Genomic DNA, 18,282 nt, shown 5'->3' with positions numbered 1-18,282 from the left:
CCTGCTCTCGCTCTCTCTGTCTGGCTCTCAAAAATAAACATAAAAAAAGGATGTATTACTGAATATTGCAAATGAACAGGAAATGTAGGACTTCTTCAGAAAAAAAGGACCCCACACAAAGGTTATGTGGCTCTCTGAACACCGTGGAGACCTGTAAGGTGAAGTTTCCCACCCAAACTGCCGGATGGAGACTGATCAGTCACATGAAAATCGAAGGCCTTGGGGAGGGGGCGAACTGTTGACCACGAGACACAGTAATGCCCAGGCTCTTCCAAATGAGCAACTAAAGAAAACTGCTGACCTGCAAACAAGCCATCTGCAAATTGCCAGAAAATGGTGGGGGTCCCGTAATTTTTTTTTTAAACAATTGCCGGGGTACTACCTGGAGATGATCTATCGAGGCAGGATTGGGCCTGGGGAAGGAGATGTTGGGGGCTAAGCCTTGCTCTTACCTCATAGTGGCCAATGGTATTTAGCTTGGTTATTCCATCTTCGAGAATCACAGATGAACTGTCAATATCCAGAAGTTCTTTCTGTCGTGTGCCCACTTGCAGCTCTGAAAAGAAAAAAAAGAGTGCATTTTGTTCTCCTTTGAAATTGAAGTGAGAAAGTTGAAATGCTATTCTGTAATGGTAGCAATTATTATTTATAAATAAATAAAGTGTTTGATGTGTGTCTGAAAGTTTGGAGATATATGAGCCAGACTGGTAGCCTGAGTTTTGTTTCTGTTTTGTGTTTAGGGCTCTGACTTTTAGGACTACATTTCCCTGGGGGCGCCTGGCTGGCTCAATTGGTTAAGCATCTGACTCAAGATCTCGGCTCACGGTTCATGAGTTCAAGCCTTGCATCGGGCTCTGTGCTTGCATGTGGAGCCTGCTTGGGATTCTCTACACCCCCACGTCTTCCTAGCTCATTCACTCTAAGTAAATAAATAAACTTAAAAAAAGAAAAAAAGACTACCTTTCCCTGAAGCTTGTACTCCGAGGCTAAGCCTGGAAGTAAAGCCAATGGAAACAAAATAATGCATCCTTACAGGGACTAAGCTCTTCAAAAAATTCCCAAAACAAATTTTTAAGTTCCCAAGCAGGTGCATTGTGAATTATCTTCTGTAGGTCCTTGGGTGGGGGTGCAATGGTGGGCTAATATCTCAAGCCACACCATTCAAACTGTTTTATGGAGATTGCCAACTTGTGCCCCGGAGCTAGAATGTGGCCCACAGATGTGTATTTTTGTGTGTGAACCTACACAACGTTTTACTTATTCAGCACCAACATTCAAAGTCAATTCAGCACCAAGGCACCAGCAGTCAAGGCAGGAGATTGCACATAAAAATTCGGACTGATTTCTCTTTAAATTTTTTTTTTTTCAACGTTTATTTATTTTTGGGACAGAGAGAGACAGAGCATGAACGGGGGAGGGGCAGAGAGAGAGGGAGACACAGAATCGGAAACAGGCTCCAGGCTCTGAGCCATCAGCCCAGAGCCCGACGCGGGGCTCGAACTCACGGACCGCGAGATCGTGACCTGGCTGAAGTCGGACGCTTAACCGACTGCGCCACCCAGGCGCCCCTGATTTCTCTTTAAAAACAAAAAAACAAAAAACGGAATCATCGGATAATACTGACCACACAGGCCCGCATGCAGTCACTGGCTGAAGCCGAGTGGCACCGATCCTTTAGATGGCATGTCTTTCCCCCCAGTTAAGTTGGGTCCTGCCATTTCCCAGTGTCCTAGATGGGCCAACACCCCTATTTACGGTAGTTCCTGCCCCTGTGGGCATCTGAGTTTGTGAGCCTCTGCTAGAAGCGGTCTTAACCACAGCTGCTTCCGGTATTGGATTTCTATACAATTTATGGCTGGTTCTAAGGCTTTTGCCCTCGTTTTCTGGGGCCAGCCTTGGAGGTAGTTTGCAAGATCATCACACATGCAGAAGCCTGACATGGCTGGAATGCAGCGTTCCCATTTCCCATCAGAAGCTTCTAATAGACTTGTTCTGCTCCCCACTTTCCTACATCAGGAAGAACCGATGGGCTCAAACACAAGAACGGCAAGAGGTTGCTACTGCTGACCCGGCACTGGCAGGACTAAGGCCACTGGACTGTTTTCCCCACGCTTGTTGGCTCCATGTGCCCAGCTCTTGGCAGCCAGAGCCACACTTTTGCAAAGGTAGGGAAGGAAGTTGACAGTCCAGGTCAGGTGATGGTTTCCCGTCTGGGGCTGCCTCTTTGGCCCGGCCTCTAACCAAATGAGCGAAAATGGTCTGCAAGTGCCCAACAGTCCACCCAACAGAAGGACACAGAAAAGAGGCAGAAGAGAGGTGCCTTAGTCCCTTCTTTGAAGCCAAGTCCTGTAGTTGCACGCTTGCGTTGTTTCACCCCAACTTGCCAGGCCCTGCCTCCAGGCTTTTCTAAATGGCCTTTTAGCAGGAGGTTTGGCTTGGAGAGCCAGGTGGGATGATTTTAATTGCCTGCTTCGTGGAGGCTACGACTGTACATTGAGGGGAGATAAACCTTGTTACGCTGTCTGTCACTGCTGTGATTTTACTCTTCTTGCCTGTCCCATTATCTGCTATAAAATCCCACGACAGTCTCTTGGGAGGGCTGCGGGGAGCTCAACTTTAAAATGTTGATGAACATTTGAGTGGAGCGGAGCCCTGTTAGAGCGCTCATGCATATGCTCTCCTTTGCAGTAGACCAGTAGAGCCCGAAAATGAATTCATAGCAGATGCTGCTTTGCGTTGGGGAGGATGGAGAATATACTTAATGCAGGACGCGATTAGCAGAGACGAAGATGACCTTTCCAGTGTGCTTCAGTTAACACCCAGAGTCTGAGCCACCCGCTAATGACACACAACAAACAAATCAAATGCCAATGTGAAATGCAACACACACACAGGGCGCGGGGTTTACACCTTTTTGTACTTCTTGACGCAGGGTGAATCCATTCAGTCTCAGGGTTACCAATCTCATGAATCTGATTTACAAACATAATATTTTTGTAAAAAAAAAAAAAAAAAAAAAACCCCAAAACAAAACTCCAGCATCTTTGAAGGATAACGCTGCCTAGGAAAAAATCATGTACATGCTCTTGGGAAAGCAGTACAGTCTCTTGGCCCCCAGACATGCCCTCTGGGAACAGCCCCAGGCCACGTAAGTTTCAATAAACAGAAGCATGCATGCTGTGGGCAGGGGGGAAAGGGAGAGACGGAGGGAGAAAGCCGGCGGAAGAGACACTCATCAGGGATTGGGACAGAACAGCTCCCTCCTTGCCTTACCAAGACCGATTTCATTCAGCTGAAGTCCATAAGGAGAGCCATTTTTGCTTAGGAATGCCTGGAAAATCTTTTCTTTGGCTTGGCCTATGGTATCACAATCAAGAACGTTGACTGAAATATTCCGACAGACGTCTGCACTCTCATTTTCTGGGATCTTTTCAAAGACGACGTTTAATGCCTGCAAGAATACAAACAGGTTTCCAAGTCTATTAGATAATTGCAATCTGAAAGGCTTTCATAAAAGACACAAACCTTGGTGAGTCCCACTAATACCTCTGACAGCACATTAGCAAACACTGTGTCCCATTATACTACTTTAATCTTTTTTCCATAATCCATTCTTTTCAGGGATAATGGAAAGGAAAACAGAAAAGTTAAAACTCTCATTACAGAGCAAGCATTGAATCAATATATCCGGGAGTAAAATATATATACACATATATGTTCTAGAAGTGGTGATTTCTAATTTCATCTTCAAAAACAAAACAAAACACAAACAAACAAACAAACAAACAAAAAACCCCCCAAAACTGGAAAGGTTCCACAGTACATGAGGGCAGACTGGTGATTATCTTTTTTTTTTTTTTTTTTACTACATTTATGTAGTTTTGAGAAACAGAGTGAGACAAAGCGTGAGTGGGGGAGGGGCAGAGAGAGAAGGAGACACAGAGTCTGAAGCAGCCTCCAGGCTCTGAGCAAGCGGTCAGCACAGAGCCTGATGTGGGGCTCGAACCCACGAACCGTAAGATCATGACCTGAGCCGAAGTCAGACGCTCAACCGACTGAGCCCCCCAGGCGCCCCGATTGTCTTTTTTATTAACAGTACCACAGAGTCCCAGAAGTGAAGTTCCAGGTGACAGGGAAGGTCAGGGAGGTCCCCGTATTGATTATGCTGAAGAGGTTACTTTTTAATATGCAGCATTAATTGCAATAACATTTATCTCCCCATCCACTTTCAAGATCTTCAGTTTCCCAAGCCCTCATTAAAACCCTGAGATCCCCACCCTGTACTAGTACGCTTGCATTCATTGCTTACGTCTCAGTGCCAGTTCACATTCTCCTAATGCAGCAAAGCCTCAGAATCAGACTGATGGGGGAAGGGAAGGGCTTTGTGAGTGTGTGAAAACACAGAACGAGGGAGTATTTCAAAACAAATTTAAAAGCAATTTCGGGTTTACTTTGAGAACAAACACATCTAACACAACAACGTTTACCTACTACAGCTCCTTGGGGGGACAGATTCAGGGAAGAGCGTCTTGTCATTAGCATCACATACAGTTTAGATTCTGAGGTACCTTGGTAATCTCAGAATCAAGGGTATGGTGTGAAATGCTCAGTTACTTAATGTTTTTGAACCTGGCTGTAATGAGGGAATGTAAAATGATTAACTAATGGAAGTGTTTTTTGTTTTTTGTTTTTTTAATGAAAACACAAGGAGAGAATGGGGATCCTTAGGGTTCACTCAACTTTAAAATGGGTACAGTAAGGTCACCTAGGTGGCTCAATCGGTTAGGCTTCCTACTTCCGCTCAGGTTATGAACTCACTTCGGGAGTTCGAGCCCTGCGTCAGGCTCTGTGCTGGCAGCTCAGAGCCTGGAGCCTGCTTTGGATTCCGTGTCTCCCTCTCTCTGCCCCTCTCCCGCTCGCACTCTCTCTCAGAAACAAACATTAATAAAAATTAAAAGCAATAAATTAAAAAAACGTTAAAAGGTAATAAAATGGAGGGGGGGGGGGAATGGGTATAACAACAGTACCGGCATTGTGAATTACATGGGATGATGCACATCAAAGGCTCCGCACAGGGCTGGGGCCCTGGGAAGGGTTTGAGGATGAGGACGATGATGATGGTAAAAGTGGGAAGTTATTTCATGCAACTCATCCGAAGTCTTATTATAGCCACTGTGAGTAAGCCTTCATGCGGAGACTCAGAGACCCGGCGGCCAGGGCTCTGATTCCGTACCCGCTCCGTGTCCAGCGGCGGAAAGAGCGCGCTGCCTGCAAGCGGAGCGTGGCCGAGCACCCACTCTAGGGGCCGCCTCTTGTGCCTCAGTTTGCTCCCCTGCAGAGTGGGAGTCGCAGTGGCAACTGCCCTGGAGCTCCTGTGCTGACGAACCGAATTACCCGCGGGGCACGGAGACCAGGGTCTGGCTGGTGGGCGCTCCGGAGGGACAAGGGCAGAAGCCCCGTGGCCGTGGGAAAGGGGCTCTGCCAACCGTGGGGTGGTCTCAGAGGCAGCTCTTCTACTCAGGGCCTTTACACGTTGCCCCACACTCCCGCGCGCAGTGACACCGGGGCGAACTTCGCTCCAGTCCCAACTAAGTGATCGACACCAAGGCAGTGCGGTCTGAACCCCTGAGTACGCGCCTGGCAGCTTCCTTCTTCCTGGAACAGAGGGCACCTCCGGGCCGGGGAGCTCCAGGGGGCAGGAAGGGAGGCAGATTGCCCGGAAATGCTGGCCGAGCGAGAAGGCTGTAGAGGGCATGTGCGGGGCGGAAAATCTAGAAGCCACCGGGGTGGCCACCCTCGTGCCAGAGTCCTCTCCCTCACCTCCCTTTCTCAGCACCTGCCACCTTACTGGTGGCACTTACTGGTGGCCACTCTCAGCTGTCACCTTACTGACACCCTGCCAAGTATACGCGTCTTTTAACCTTCCCAACATCCTGGTTACGGGGCTGTGTTATGATCCCCGTTTTTGAGCGAGGAAATGGAGGCACAGAGAGGTCAAATAACTCGCTCTGGGGACACAGCTCGTAAGTGGCAGAGCCAGGAGTGGGCATCAGGAGCTACTCAGCTCCAGGGTCCCTCCTCCCCTCCCCCCAACCTGGGCCCTCTCTCCTGCCTTCTGGTCCCGCCCACCACGTAGGAACCCTGGGCCTCCAGAAACCCTGTCTTGGGTCCTAAGCAAAAACTGCAAGCTAGTAAGCAAAGCCCGAAGCTAGATCCCCAACACAAATGAGGGTTCAGGAGGCGTAAATGCCGACCTTGCCCTTACAGTCTAAGCAGACCTGCCCGTGTCTTCCCTTATTTCTGTGCGAGCTGGTCTGCTCACAGTGGGAAGAAGGGTGGTTAAGCCATTTCACAGGGCTTCCGAAGATAAAGACAACTAGAAAGCACCTTTTAATCAGAGCTCCAGCGATCCCAGCTTGTTTAATAGTTTTATAGGTATTTGTGAAATAACACTCTGTGACTACCTAAAGGGCACTATTGTCTTTAACAAAAACACCTCTTTACAGGTAAAGCAATAAATGTTCTACTTAAAAACATAACCAAGAGGAGGCAAAACAAACAAACAAACAAACAAACAAAACAAACCTTAACTGGATGTAAAATAATGTAAATCTGCCACTGCCTCCATAGCTAGATGGGTGGAAAAAAGGTAAAATGGTATTTTATAGAGGCCACAGGGAATTCTGAGCGTCAATTCGGACACAAATTGATTTTTTATGCTGCTAACGCTTACTGCTCCAACAGCAGTTTCCCGAAGTCTTAGTATAGTCGGGGGGCTCTCAGAGTGGGCCCTACCTACTCACCCCACCCTGGGCTCAGCACACACTGGGCCTTTGTTCCCCATCAGGAAAGAGCCCCCACGGGAGGGCCATCTCTCCCCTCACAAACCCATTTAACCAGAGTCTTCCCTATCCCCTACTTGGTGTTAGGGGCTGGGGTGTAGGAGAGACCTTAGACATAGTCCTTGTTTTCAGAAGATTCACAGGACGTTTGGCAGACCAAAGCATCACCTTTGAAACACTATTCAGCCACCAGGTGCAACACTCAGTAAGTGTTGACAGAGAATTCAAGAAGGAAACACAGGAGGGCTGAGGGCCCTGAGCACAGGATCAGACCATCTGGGTCAGATCTTGTACTCAGCTGTGAGTGCGTGGGTAAGTCCTCTAGCTTCTCTGAGCCTTAACGCTCTCATTGTTTCTATCTAAGAGGAGTGACAGGGTCACTAAATAGTGACCTAATAATAGTAAATTAAGGAGTGCTTCCTGTGTGCCAAACACACAGAAACCTTATCTCATAGATTCTACTATTATTCCCATTTTACAGATGACAGATTGAGGCCCAGAGAGGCTAGGAAATTGCACCAAATCACCCAGCAGGAAAATGGCAGAAGCAGGCACTCTTAAACCTTTGGTGATCCTGCCTTCAAAATAAAATAAAAAAAAATTTTTTTAAATGTTTATCTTTGAGAGAAAGACAGCACAACAGGGGAGGGGCAGAGAGAGAGAGAGAGAGAGAGAGAGAGAATCCAAAGCAGGCTCCAGGCTCTGGGCTGTCAGCATGGAACTCACTAACGGCAAGATCATGACCTGCGTGGAAGTCAGACACTTAACCGACTGAGCCACCCAGGTGCCCTCAAAATATGAAAATGTTTTGTAAACTAAGCATGGTCCAAATCTATGGGATGACCATTAGTTTTCAATACCCACAGAAGGCTAACGGGCTCTAAAATCTACACTGGTCTTTTCTCCAGAAATCTGTCCCTGAACAGCTCTGGCTTTCCTTATTTCTTTGGCATAAATGTGTCAACAAAGCTAGGACAACGGATATGGTTGGTGGTGTCTTATCATGTAACCCAGTTTCGGCCAGTGAGATATAAAGGGAAAGGGTTTCTACTCTCAACAAAAGGGGAGAGCAGTGCTTGGAGCTGTGGCAGCTATTTTGTGACTAGGAAGGAGGCACAAAAGGAGCCCACAGATGGTGACTCTGATGGGTCCGACGGCCCGGGCTTGAGGCTGCTCACCTCCTGACTTTCTGCTCTAGAATGCAATTCCACGTCCTTACTATTTCAAGCACCTTTATTCGGATTTTCTCTTACTTACAGCTGAACGTACCCAGCCTGACAGAGCTCTCTTTGTTGATACTGAGGTTGCTAAATCTGCTCAGTGACCCTCACCTACTTTGCATCTGGACATGGTGTTCAGGGCATTCCCGAGGATACAAAGTAGAGCCTGGCACTGACCCTGACTGGGAAGTACGTAAAGACGAAGAGAACAATTGTGAGATACACGTAATGAATTCTACTACCATGTAGAAAACAGTAGGTATGGGCGGAGTGCTTTGGGGGTCCAGAGAGAGGTTACCTCTAGCTTGGAGGAGCTTTGTCAAAGGGTGAGAAATCAGTGAAGACTGCGTGGAGGAAGGGGCATTTGAACGGAGTCTGGAAAGGAGCTGCCTGGGCAGCGGTACATGAGGAGGCCCCTGCACCGTGACATACTGGGCTTCGATTCTAACTAGACCGGCCAGGAGCAAGCTTCAATCTTCTAGTCAGGCTACGAGGTCAGGAAGTCGAGAAGAAGAGTCCCACTTCCTTTTGGTAGAATGGAGGGTGGAGGACTTGAAGAACTGTGTTTGCCTTTCCAAAACCACCACCTGCCATCTGAGGGGTTCCGTTACTATTTATGGAAACAAAAGCTGAAGAAGAGAATACCGTTCCGGGTTTCTAACCATCGTCCTCGGCGCTCACATGTAGCATGTTGAACACTTACCATTTACTATCAGGAGCTGTCGTAAACGCTTTGCTAATTCATTTAATCCTGCTCTGTTCATTTAATAACTGCTTAGTGAAGTGGACACTGTTATTAGCTTCCCTTAGCAGATGAAGAAACAGAGAGAGAGAGAGAGAGAGAGAGAGAGAGAGATTCAGAAATGTGTCCAGAATCTCAGAGCTGCTGGGGGTCATCACTAGGACATGACCATTCTCTTAACTGCAAAGCCAAAAGGCCACCAGTCAAGGTGATAAATGTCGAGGGGCAGTCCCAATGTGCCTGAAGATCTCGATAGATGCTCTCAGGGCATACAGGCTGGACAGACAGTCCAGCAGAGGAGGCTCAACCTCCTCAGCTTGGCTTGGCATGGGGCCCCATGGAGCCCACTCAACCTGCAGGACGCCACGGGCTGGTGAAAGGTACCACTTTCCAGGCATTTGTATGGAGCTCACGTCCACGCGGAGGAGAAATGACCTTTCCCGGCCTCTGCCACAGCCGGGCGTGGCCGGGTGACTATGTTCTGCCCAATGAGGTTCAGCAGATGTGCAACGTGACAGCCTCTGGGAAACTTCCTTAAAAGACGGCTGGTGGCCACTTGTCCCCTTTTCTACAGCCCTACTTCTGTCCTGCTGGCTGGAACGTGGCAGAAGGCTGGGCGGGGGTGAGCCAACACTTTAGACCATGAGGTGGGCTGCGGATGAGAGACGGGGAGCCTGGGTCTGTGAGGACGTCCCAGAGCAGAGGCACCCACCAGCACCGGACTGTGCACCCCAGAACTTCTTGAGGGACAGAAGTAAACTTCTCTGTTGCTTAAGCCCCGGGTGGCTTGGCTCTCTGTTTCCTGCAGCAGAATTGCATTCTGATGGATTCAGCAACGTGCCTATCACCAAGAAGGGCTGTTAGAAGGGCAAGGGTGTTTGGAAGATGCATGGGCCCAGAACCCAGAGAAAGGACCAGAACGGAAGGACCCCGTCCTTTTGTAAGCAGGTCGCGAACCGCCAGCCCCGACCACACCCCTCCCTCGCCTTTAGGTAGTTAGTTGTTCAGATGTATCATTGTGGTCTTCCGTTCACATCTGTCTGGCGGGATGTCGTCTGCTATAGATTCTAAACACACAGACAGAGGGATTAGCGGTCACCTTGCCCGTAGCGCAGCTAATCCAAAAACCGTCACCCATCGACAATGAGTGACCAACCAGAAAGAATGGTGAGAGGACACTGTGCTCCGCAGACCTTACCATCGACAAGAGAAACGGCTCAGACAGGAAAACTCTTACAAATAAATGACGGAACTGCTCTGAGGTATGATGGCTAGACATCCCATGCTCTTTTCAGACCTCAAAACAAACATACAAAGCTAGGTTTCATGATCACCTGTTAATAGATGAAGAAACGGTTTACAGAGGTCCGGTGACTTGCCCAAGGTCACACAGCCTGTTAGTAAAGTGACCGAGCTCGGATTCACCCCCAAGACTGTCAGACTCTAAGCCCCGCCTGTCGGGCACCGTGCGACATAACACCTCGGGCGCTAAGGTACACAGCACCTAGACAGACCAGCACATTCGTGTTTCACGGGTGGCTTTACCCACCGTTCCTTCACACACCCTGGTTGGTTAAGGTACCAAGGAGATAGAAAAAATAAGGTTGCAGGGGGCTGGGAAGATGAATCGAAGGCCCGGGAAGAGGCATTTCCCCACGCTTTTTGCATACTTTGGTGGGGAAAGGATGATCCAGCTACCTCATTAAGTCCTCACCCACATTCTTGGCTCACAAGGAGGGATGTTGCTACATCCTTGTATGATACCTTATAATACCTAGAAGGTAATTTTTTTAAAAATGCGTTTAAAAAAATGCTTTATCATAACAGGGCTTAGGCCAATAATGGCTTTCACTAAATAAAACTATAAAATATCTAATTTCATTTGAGAGCCAAATGAAGGTCAAGAGAAAAGTCTGGTTCTTACACCAAACTGAATTTTATGTATTCTTCTTCTTTTTTTTAATGTTTATTTACTTTGGAGAGAGCACAAGCAGGGGAGGGGCAGAGAGAGAGGGAGACCCAGAATCCCAAGCGGGCTCCCGGCTCTGAGCTGTCAGCACAGAGCCCGACGTGGGGCTCGAACTCATAAACTGTGAGATCATGACCTGAGCCGAAGCTGGACGTTTAACCGACTGAGCCGCCCGGGCGCCCCACACCGAACCGGAGTTTAGAGGAGAGATGTGGTAGGAAAGAAGAAAACTACTTCCAGAAGTCCAGTAGAAGAAATGTGAGCCACGAGTTAAAAGAGCAAGTCTCCAAAGCTTCTGATCTGAGGCTTTTCTTAAGCTGGAGTCAGCAGCCCCGAGACATGCTACCAGATGCCCCCTCTGGTGCTGCTCTTGCCTGCCCTACCTCCCCCTCTACCTCATTTTCCTTCCCCCAAAGACCGAGAGCCCAAAGCTTCCTGGATCATGGTATTTTACCACCACCCCTCACCCCACCCCCACCCCCGCCGCCAACAGAAAAAGAGGGAGGAAGGCCTTTTCCATCTTGAAGAAAAAAATTAATGGAGAAAATTTCCTCAAATCTAAGTTTCTCTCTCAAAGTTTCTGTACTTGCCAGCATTTGCTAACATTTGTTCACGATAGAATCGAGTAAGACTCTGTCTGATGAGGCCCAAGATGATTGATTTCGGTATTTTAGGCTTAATATGAGTATTTCACGGTTTGTGTCTTGGCGAAGACCCCACGAGTTTCAGATTTATGGATCCTGGTGAGGCATTTCCATCGCTGTGTCCCCAGAAAAAAAAGAAAGAGACCCAGGCTTTTGGAGGTCAGGGGGGAAGGCAGATTCCAGTTCTCTACTATTTTCTCTGTTATGTCAAGCTCTAGATTAGGGGCTGGCAAACCTTCTGTAAAAGGCCACGACGGTAAATATTTAAGACTTTGCAGCCTATACGGTCTCTGTGACAACTACCCGACTCTGCAGTTATAGGCAGGACAACAGCCACAGACGACAGTAAATGAATGTGCATGGCTGCGTTTCAATAAAACTTTATTTATAACGACAGACAGCAGGGTCACATTTGGCCCACAGGCTCTTGTTTGCTGATCCCTGCTCTAGACAATGGTAACTTCAAATGGAATGCTGACTTTGCCGATGTCAAAAAAAGACATACTGAAAAAAATGCCTTTTATCTTCACCGTGATTTGCTATAAACGTGACCGTTCCCCGAGGAGTACAAGTATAAATAAGGATCCTTAACAACGCAGAGTCACATTTGAGCCATAAAGAAGAAAATTAAACACTTTTGTATTTAGGTAACTAAATTCTTTTCTAATCCCAAGATTATGGGTGTGAGAGGAAAGGGTATGAAGAGGGAAGTCATTTAAAGCACTCATTTAACGCTTGTTTTTCATTTTCCACTTCTTGCCATCAACTGGGGAATGACTTACCTAAAATGATTATAAAAAATGGTTTCACTTCTTTGATCAGGAAGCTCAGAACAGTAACTACGAAGTTAGTAATGGTTTCGGTATTATTGCAAGTCATAATGGAAATGATTTGCACTACGGTAGAGAGCAAAAGGGGAAAAAAAAAAAAGCCCAAGAATTGTTAATTAACTTCACTGTTTCTCCACAAATGCTAGGAGTATTAAAAACAAGATTGCTGAAGTGCAAACATCAGGGTTTAATGAACAATGGGATGTAATTGAAGTAACACAGAATGACTTAATCGGGACAGTGGGTTGTTTAATTATGGGGATAATGGGTCTTCGGAAAGGACAAACTAATGGAACACAAGGAGTTAGGGAGTGGTGGGGAGAGCCACCGTGTTAAAGGAAGCATGTAGATGTGAAATTCTCACCAGAGATAGCCGGGACTCTGTTACATATGAGATATTTTATTAAACATGATTGTCCCCGAAATGGTAACTACTGGGTTCAAAAAGGCAGACTGGTGCAGGCTGGCATAAGTCTTCAATAAACCGTAGTGGAGGCATTAAGATTTCTATAGACATGTATCTGTACTTTTTCTAAGAATTTCTAATAATCTTAAAGACGTTCTCATAGATATGAGAACGAGGGCAATAATATGTTTGTCGGAGCACTGTTTCCCAGGGTGCCAAGATGCTATCTCTCAGATACAGCAGATTGGCAGGCTCATTTCCTGGGTTTAAGAGTTCAAAAAACCATTTCTCGCTTAACTTTGATTACAAGTCAACCTTCTCCTGCTAATTCAGCACACTTTGCTACGAGTTATTGGGTTTTCTCATCTCCTCTTGAAAGTGAAGCAAATGTCCTTTCTCCCATGTGGTGCACTTTCCTAGAACTGAAATCTTCATGCCTTCCTTCGCGCTCCCAAAGTTTCAGGGGATCTGCTCTGAAATCATTCTCTCGACACGGACACAGCACAGCCCACAATCTCAGGGTGGGCCTGAGGTTCTCCAGCAGCAAATTGAACACGCCTAAAAGTTGTAAAGGGGGAAGAACACGGAGCAATAAGCTTATTCCTCTTCCAGCTGTCAAACCTGAATCCCCTGATATTAGAGGAAGTTTGCATGTGCGCAAACCCGGCTCGATGCTGGCATTCACGGGGGTGACCGTGTGTGGGGCAGCCTCTTCATCGAACGCCAGCCTGCAATGCCTTGATAGAGAAGGATGTTTCCCGTGATACCCGAGTAAGTATGGCCGTATGGGGCTTTTTGAGCAAAGACAGAGGAATTTTTGCAGTGAGCAAAGAATTGCCTCTCAGAGCCCATTTGTTAGTAGAATGATTTCACATATGAGAAATTGGCAGGATGTCTTTGTGTTCTAGAAAACACCCCAGACCTCAGGGAGAACACATCCTAATCTTAGAGGTGTGAAACCTAACTCTCGGGTTGTTACATGAGGTGCTGTGTTTCTGAGCACTTAGCCAAACGGGAGTTTGGGGGGCCCCTTTTAAATGTGTCCCTGTCGTGGCACCAGGCTCTGTCATTTCAAGTTGCTCGTGTGGCTGCTCTTGTTTTTTTCTCTGACTTTTCTTTCCTTGAAAGAATTTACACACACACACACACACACACACACACACACACACACAGAATCGAGTTTGTTCAGCATACCCTGGTTTTCAATTACATAAACCACCTCAGGCAAATTTAGAAAATCAAGATCTCAAACCACTGGGTGTACATGACGGGGGTGCGGGGGGCGGTCAGGAGGGAGGTAAGAAAGAAAGAGAGGGAGGAGAGGGAGGAGAGGGAGGAGAGGGAGGGAAGAGGAAGGTGAGTAGAGAGGGAGGGAGGGAGGAGGAGGGAGGAAGGAAGAAAATTATAATACGATGGTTAAGGCTGGGGGAACTTGCCTGAAAGGAAATGAAAAACCTTAAATTTTTATATTGACCTTCTGCCAACATTTTGTCACACCAGCATAGCCCAGATCATGTGCCTTCTCCGGAGCTTCTAATATAACCATCCACCATGAAACAGACAGGTTGGGGCAGGTACAATACAAGGGAGTAAAAATCATTTTTAAAGGCAAGGCCCCTGGAAACGAGTGGTCTACCCCTTTTCCAGTTCCTATCTACTGGCAAATCTGCATTTGAAAAGAAAGATCTATCTGGATTTCTAAATTCATAATTTCCCATTAGCCTTCTCCCCAGGGGCTATAAAGGAAAAGAGAATCCAAGAATCAACATGAATCCCTTCAACATCAAGAAACATTTGGATGAAGAGTTGAGAGTTAACAAATCCGAAACACATGGTCTTAATTGACTGTGAAATAAATAACGTTTCAAAACGAAAGGCGGAAAAAGTGTTTCCATGTAAAACATTAGAAAGGACTCAAACCTCCAAAGTTGCTTCGGGCATTTGACTCCTTCCCCACTCCCAGCTGGGTCCTCTCCTTCCCCCTCCTTCCTGCTGGGGGTTCATGCTTTCATGAAACTAAATCAGTGCTACATTTCCCCCAACCTATACACGCTCACAGATATTTCTCTTTGGGAATCCTTTCTCTTTGGGAATCCGTGGGGCCTGGAAAATGTTTCAAAGTGAAAGCATGAACATCCCTGGGGGTAGGACCGAGGCCCTGGGTCCGTCTTCAAACAGTCATAGGGGAAGGTGTCGACAGGCCCTGATGCAAACAAAGTTTTTGTTCTCCAAAACACCCTGCCCTCTCCGAGCAGGATGTACATTAGAATTATCTGGAGTGTTGAAAAAAAAGTCTATCCGTGCCTGGGCTTTGTCCCTAGCAGTTCTGATTTTTTTTTTTTTAATTTTTTTTTTTTTCAACGTTTATTCATTCTTGGGACAGAGAGAGACAGAGCATGAATGGGGGAGGGGCAGAGAGAGAGGGAGACACAGAATTGGAAGCAGGCTCCAGGCTCTGAGCCATCAGCCCAGAGCCCGACGCGGGGCTCGAACTCACGGACCGCGAGATCGTGACCTGGCTGAAGTCGGACGCTTAACCGACTGCGCCACCCAGGCGCCCCAGCAGTTCTGATTTAATCAGTCCTGAGGGGAGGCCCAGGCATCGGCCTATCTGGATCTGCGTTTCTAACAAGTGCCCGGGGAGGGGTGAATTAAATTTAATACAGATTTACACGGCCCGCACACAGCAGTCAGTGTCCTAAGTGCTTTACAGAACACTGACTCTGCACCCTTGCGACACCCCATGAAACAGGCAGGCACCATGATTGTCATCTCCACTGAGGAGACTGAGGCATAGGGAGCTTTGGAAACTTGCCCCGAGTCACGCAGGGGCAGAGGCAGGATACAGCGTGTGCCTCTTCATCACTATACCAGCAGTTCTCCTGGGGGGTCCGGGACCAGCTGCTTCTGCAGGAAGCGCTTTAAAAATGCAAAATCCCAGGCCCTCCGCAGACCTACTGAATTAGAAACTCTGGGGTGCTGCCTTGCAACTGGTGCTTGATGAACTCTCTAGTGGATTCTGATGCATGTTAAAATCTGAGAGCCACTGCCCCTCGCCTCTTGGCTACAGACAGTTGTAGTAATGGAAATCAGAACACTGAGAAATGTTGACTTTCTGCTCAAGCCTCCTGCCTTGTGGATGGCAGTCGGGCGTGGTGCCTTCAGGGCAGGGTAAGCTGCATGGGGCAGCGACCTAGAACTCGAAGCAGCCGATCTGTGGACTATTCTCCCACCAGAAGATGTAACCATAACACAGCCCACAGCGACGTGGTGCCTTCTCCAATTAGGGAAGGAATTCTTCCAGGATGATACCACGGTTCTCACCGTCCAGAGCTAAGCCACAGGAGACTCAGCCCCCTGACTGAGTAATACCAAAACCCCACCATCATTTTCTCCTCCTCCTCCACTAACGAGATTGTGAAGAAGCCCAGGGTCTCCATGAAGCTGAAGATCAAAACCAAATGACGGCGACCTCTTTCCCCAGTCTCCACGAGCAGAAAATGCCTAAGTAATTTCGGAGGTATTTGCCGGGCTTGGCCCTTTCTCTAAAATCTGTGAGCGCGCAGGAAATCGGTCTCTCTTCCTTTAGGAAGGGAAGAGAAGAGGGTGGTGGGGGGTAGGGATGGGCGAAAAGGAAGTTCTCCACTGGGTGAAACCTTCCAGCAGCCAGGCAGTCATCTTCCTGGAGTGATTTACAGCGTTCCTCTAAAAATATCTATGAGATCACAGAACATTAAGTGCATGACACCAAACATTTGTAACTAATCCATGAAAATAAAGTAAGGGTGTCATGTTGCATGGGGAACACAGTGGAATTTGTCTTGTGTTATCGTTCTAAAATAAGACGGCCTCAATTTGGTTGAAATACATCTTCACACATTGTCTTCCAGAGCAGAGCCGTTTGAGAAATTCTGATTGCAATTATAAGTGCTGAATAGGGAGCACTTTGCATTTCCTTTGACGACGCTGAAAGCTATAAGCTATCCTGATATTAAAATCTTTGGAAATTGATGAGCACCCCAGGCATCATTACAAGTCTCCCCACCCCCATCCCAGTAATTAAAACCTATTATGTGAACACGTGTTAATAGTTTATCAACTACTGTTTTTAATTAACTCATCGTCTGAGGCCTCCCACAGTAGGAATGATACTGCTTCATTTTAAGTGACCCCACCCCCTCCCTACCCCCCACCCCACCATCCAACTCCCAGCCAGGCTTCTTTCCGAGTCTGGAAGGAAGGCTTCACCACCAACATACCACAGTACTGAATTCTGGAACCTGCCACAGCAGCCAGTCTTCGTTGAGGGTGTACAGGGCTTTGCAAGTGATCACATCCACGGGACCCTTGTTTATTTTCTGGTTCAAGGTCGTTACCAGCAAATAGAATGGCTCTCCAACCGTCTCCTGGGAAGAGACACAAAGGCGACAGTTAGCGGTCTGCAGAACCCACTGTACTTTCTTCCAAAGAGTTAAAGTTTCAGTTTATGGCAGTGCGACAGGAGACAGGAGGCGGTGTCTTCTAACAATCCACACGAGACTCCAAGAAAATACACACTGCTTCAGTCAGGATTGGGTGCAAAACTCAGGAAGCGCCTCCTCTCCCCACATATGCAGGCACGCGCGCGCGCGCGCGCGCGCACACACACACACACACACACACACACACACACACACAGAATTTACAGTCAACAGCAGCAAGAAGTTCTCAGAGGATGGTTCTATGACGTTTAAGCTTCTATATGGCAGACCGATGCTCATATTGGCTAATGCCTATAGGAGATGCAGAGGCCTAAGCTTTGTTTACATTCTTATTGAATCGCCCTTCTGAGCAAACCAAAAATAAACGGCATTAGAACGCACACACGATAATTAGCTCTGGTAACCAGAATAAATGTCAGAACATTTTGCACGTTTGCCAAGAGGGTACTTTTTGGTGTTAAGAGCTTCTCATGAAGGAAGTGGCCTTTAGTTATCACAATCGGTAGCCTTCCTCCCTTCTCCCCTGGTGCCGGCCAGCACCCTGTGGTTTGCAGAGCTGCGGGTGGGACATGTACCGGCACCCTTTGCCTTTGCTGGTGTGGGGCCACTCGTGTACCCTAACTCCCTTCCCTGGGCCAGAGCCGACACCATAGCTCTAAGGCCTTCCTCCCAAATTCAGCCCATCCCGATTGCTTCTTGCTCCCAACTTCTGCCATGTGCATCTGTGCCTACACCAGGGGCTACCTGCCACCCTCAGGGGGACTGAAATGCCTCCACTTTGCAGCCACACTGTGCTTGCGTGGGCTCTGAGCGGCTCAAGTGGGAGGCTGGTGTGTTCTTCCATTTCAGCCTCACGGAGCATGCAGCCCCGGTCCTCAGTAGCATATTTGCTAAACAATCAAGGTCTACAATCAACAGACAGTAACCAAACGTGGGAGAGGAAGAGCCAGGAACCTGGAAGTCAAACTGCCTTGGTGATGAGGATACCAGCCAAGTGGCTAAGGCTTGAAGCACCTGTTTACCGTTCAGTGTCACAGCCCGGCCTGAAAAGGAGAAATTCCACTGGGTCTCTCCCCTGCTCTCCCCTGAGCAGGTAAACAAAGACCTCTTTCAAGATTCTTGGGATCTCACCCCGCCCGCCCACCGCC

The 18,282-nt window shown here is 47.8% G+C and overlaps 1 protein-coding gene across 1 annotated transcript in view; it reads right to left on the bottom strand.

The window, feature by feature from the left end:
• The window catches only part of PLXNC1 (plexin C1), a 149,726-nt gene that overhangs the window by 22,796 nt on the left and 108,648 nt on the right, over positions 1 to 18,282 (bottom strand). The window contains 3 exon segments of the mRNA XM_047065087.1: positions 453 to 556; positions 3,274 to 3,451; positions 16,913 to 17,059. Coding sequence (XP_046921043.1) covers positions 453 to 556; positions 3,274 to 3,451; positions 16,913 to 17,059 — 429 coding nt within the window.

The sequence above is a fragment of the Lynx rufus genome, unplaced genomic scaffold (assembly GCF_022079265.1).
Source record: "Lynx rufus isolate CCGP_SWC_20201006 ecotype Redwood Valley unplaced genomic scaffold, mLynRuf1.p SCAF_7, whole genome shotgun sequence".
Lineage (NCBI taxonomy): Eukaryota > Metazoa > Chordata > Mammalia > Carnivora > Felidae > Lynx > Lynx rufus.
Note: the sequence above shows the minus strand (reverse complement) of the source record. Positions and strands in the feature narration are given on the sequence as shown.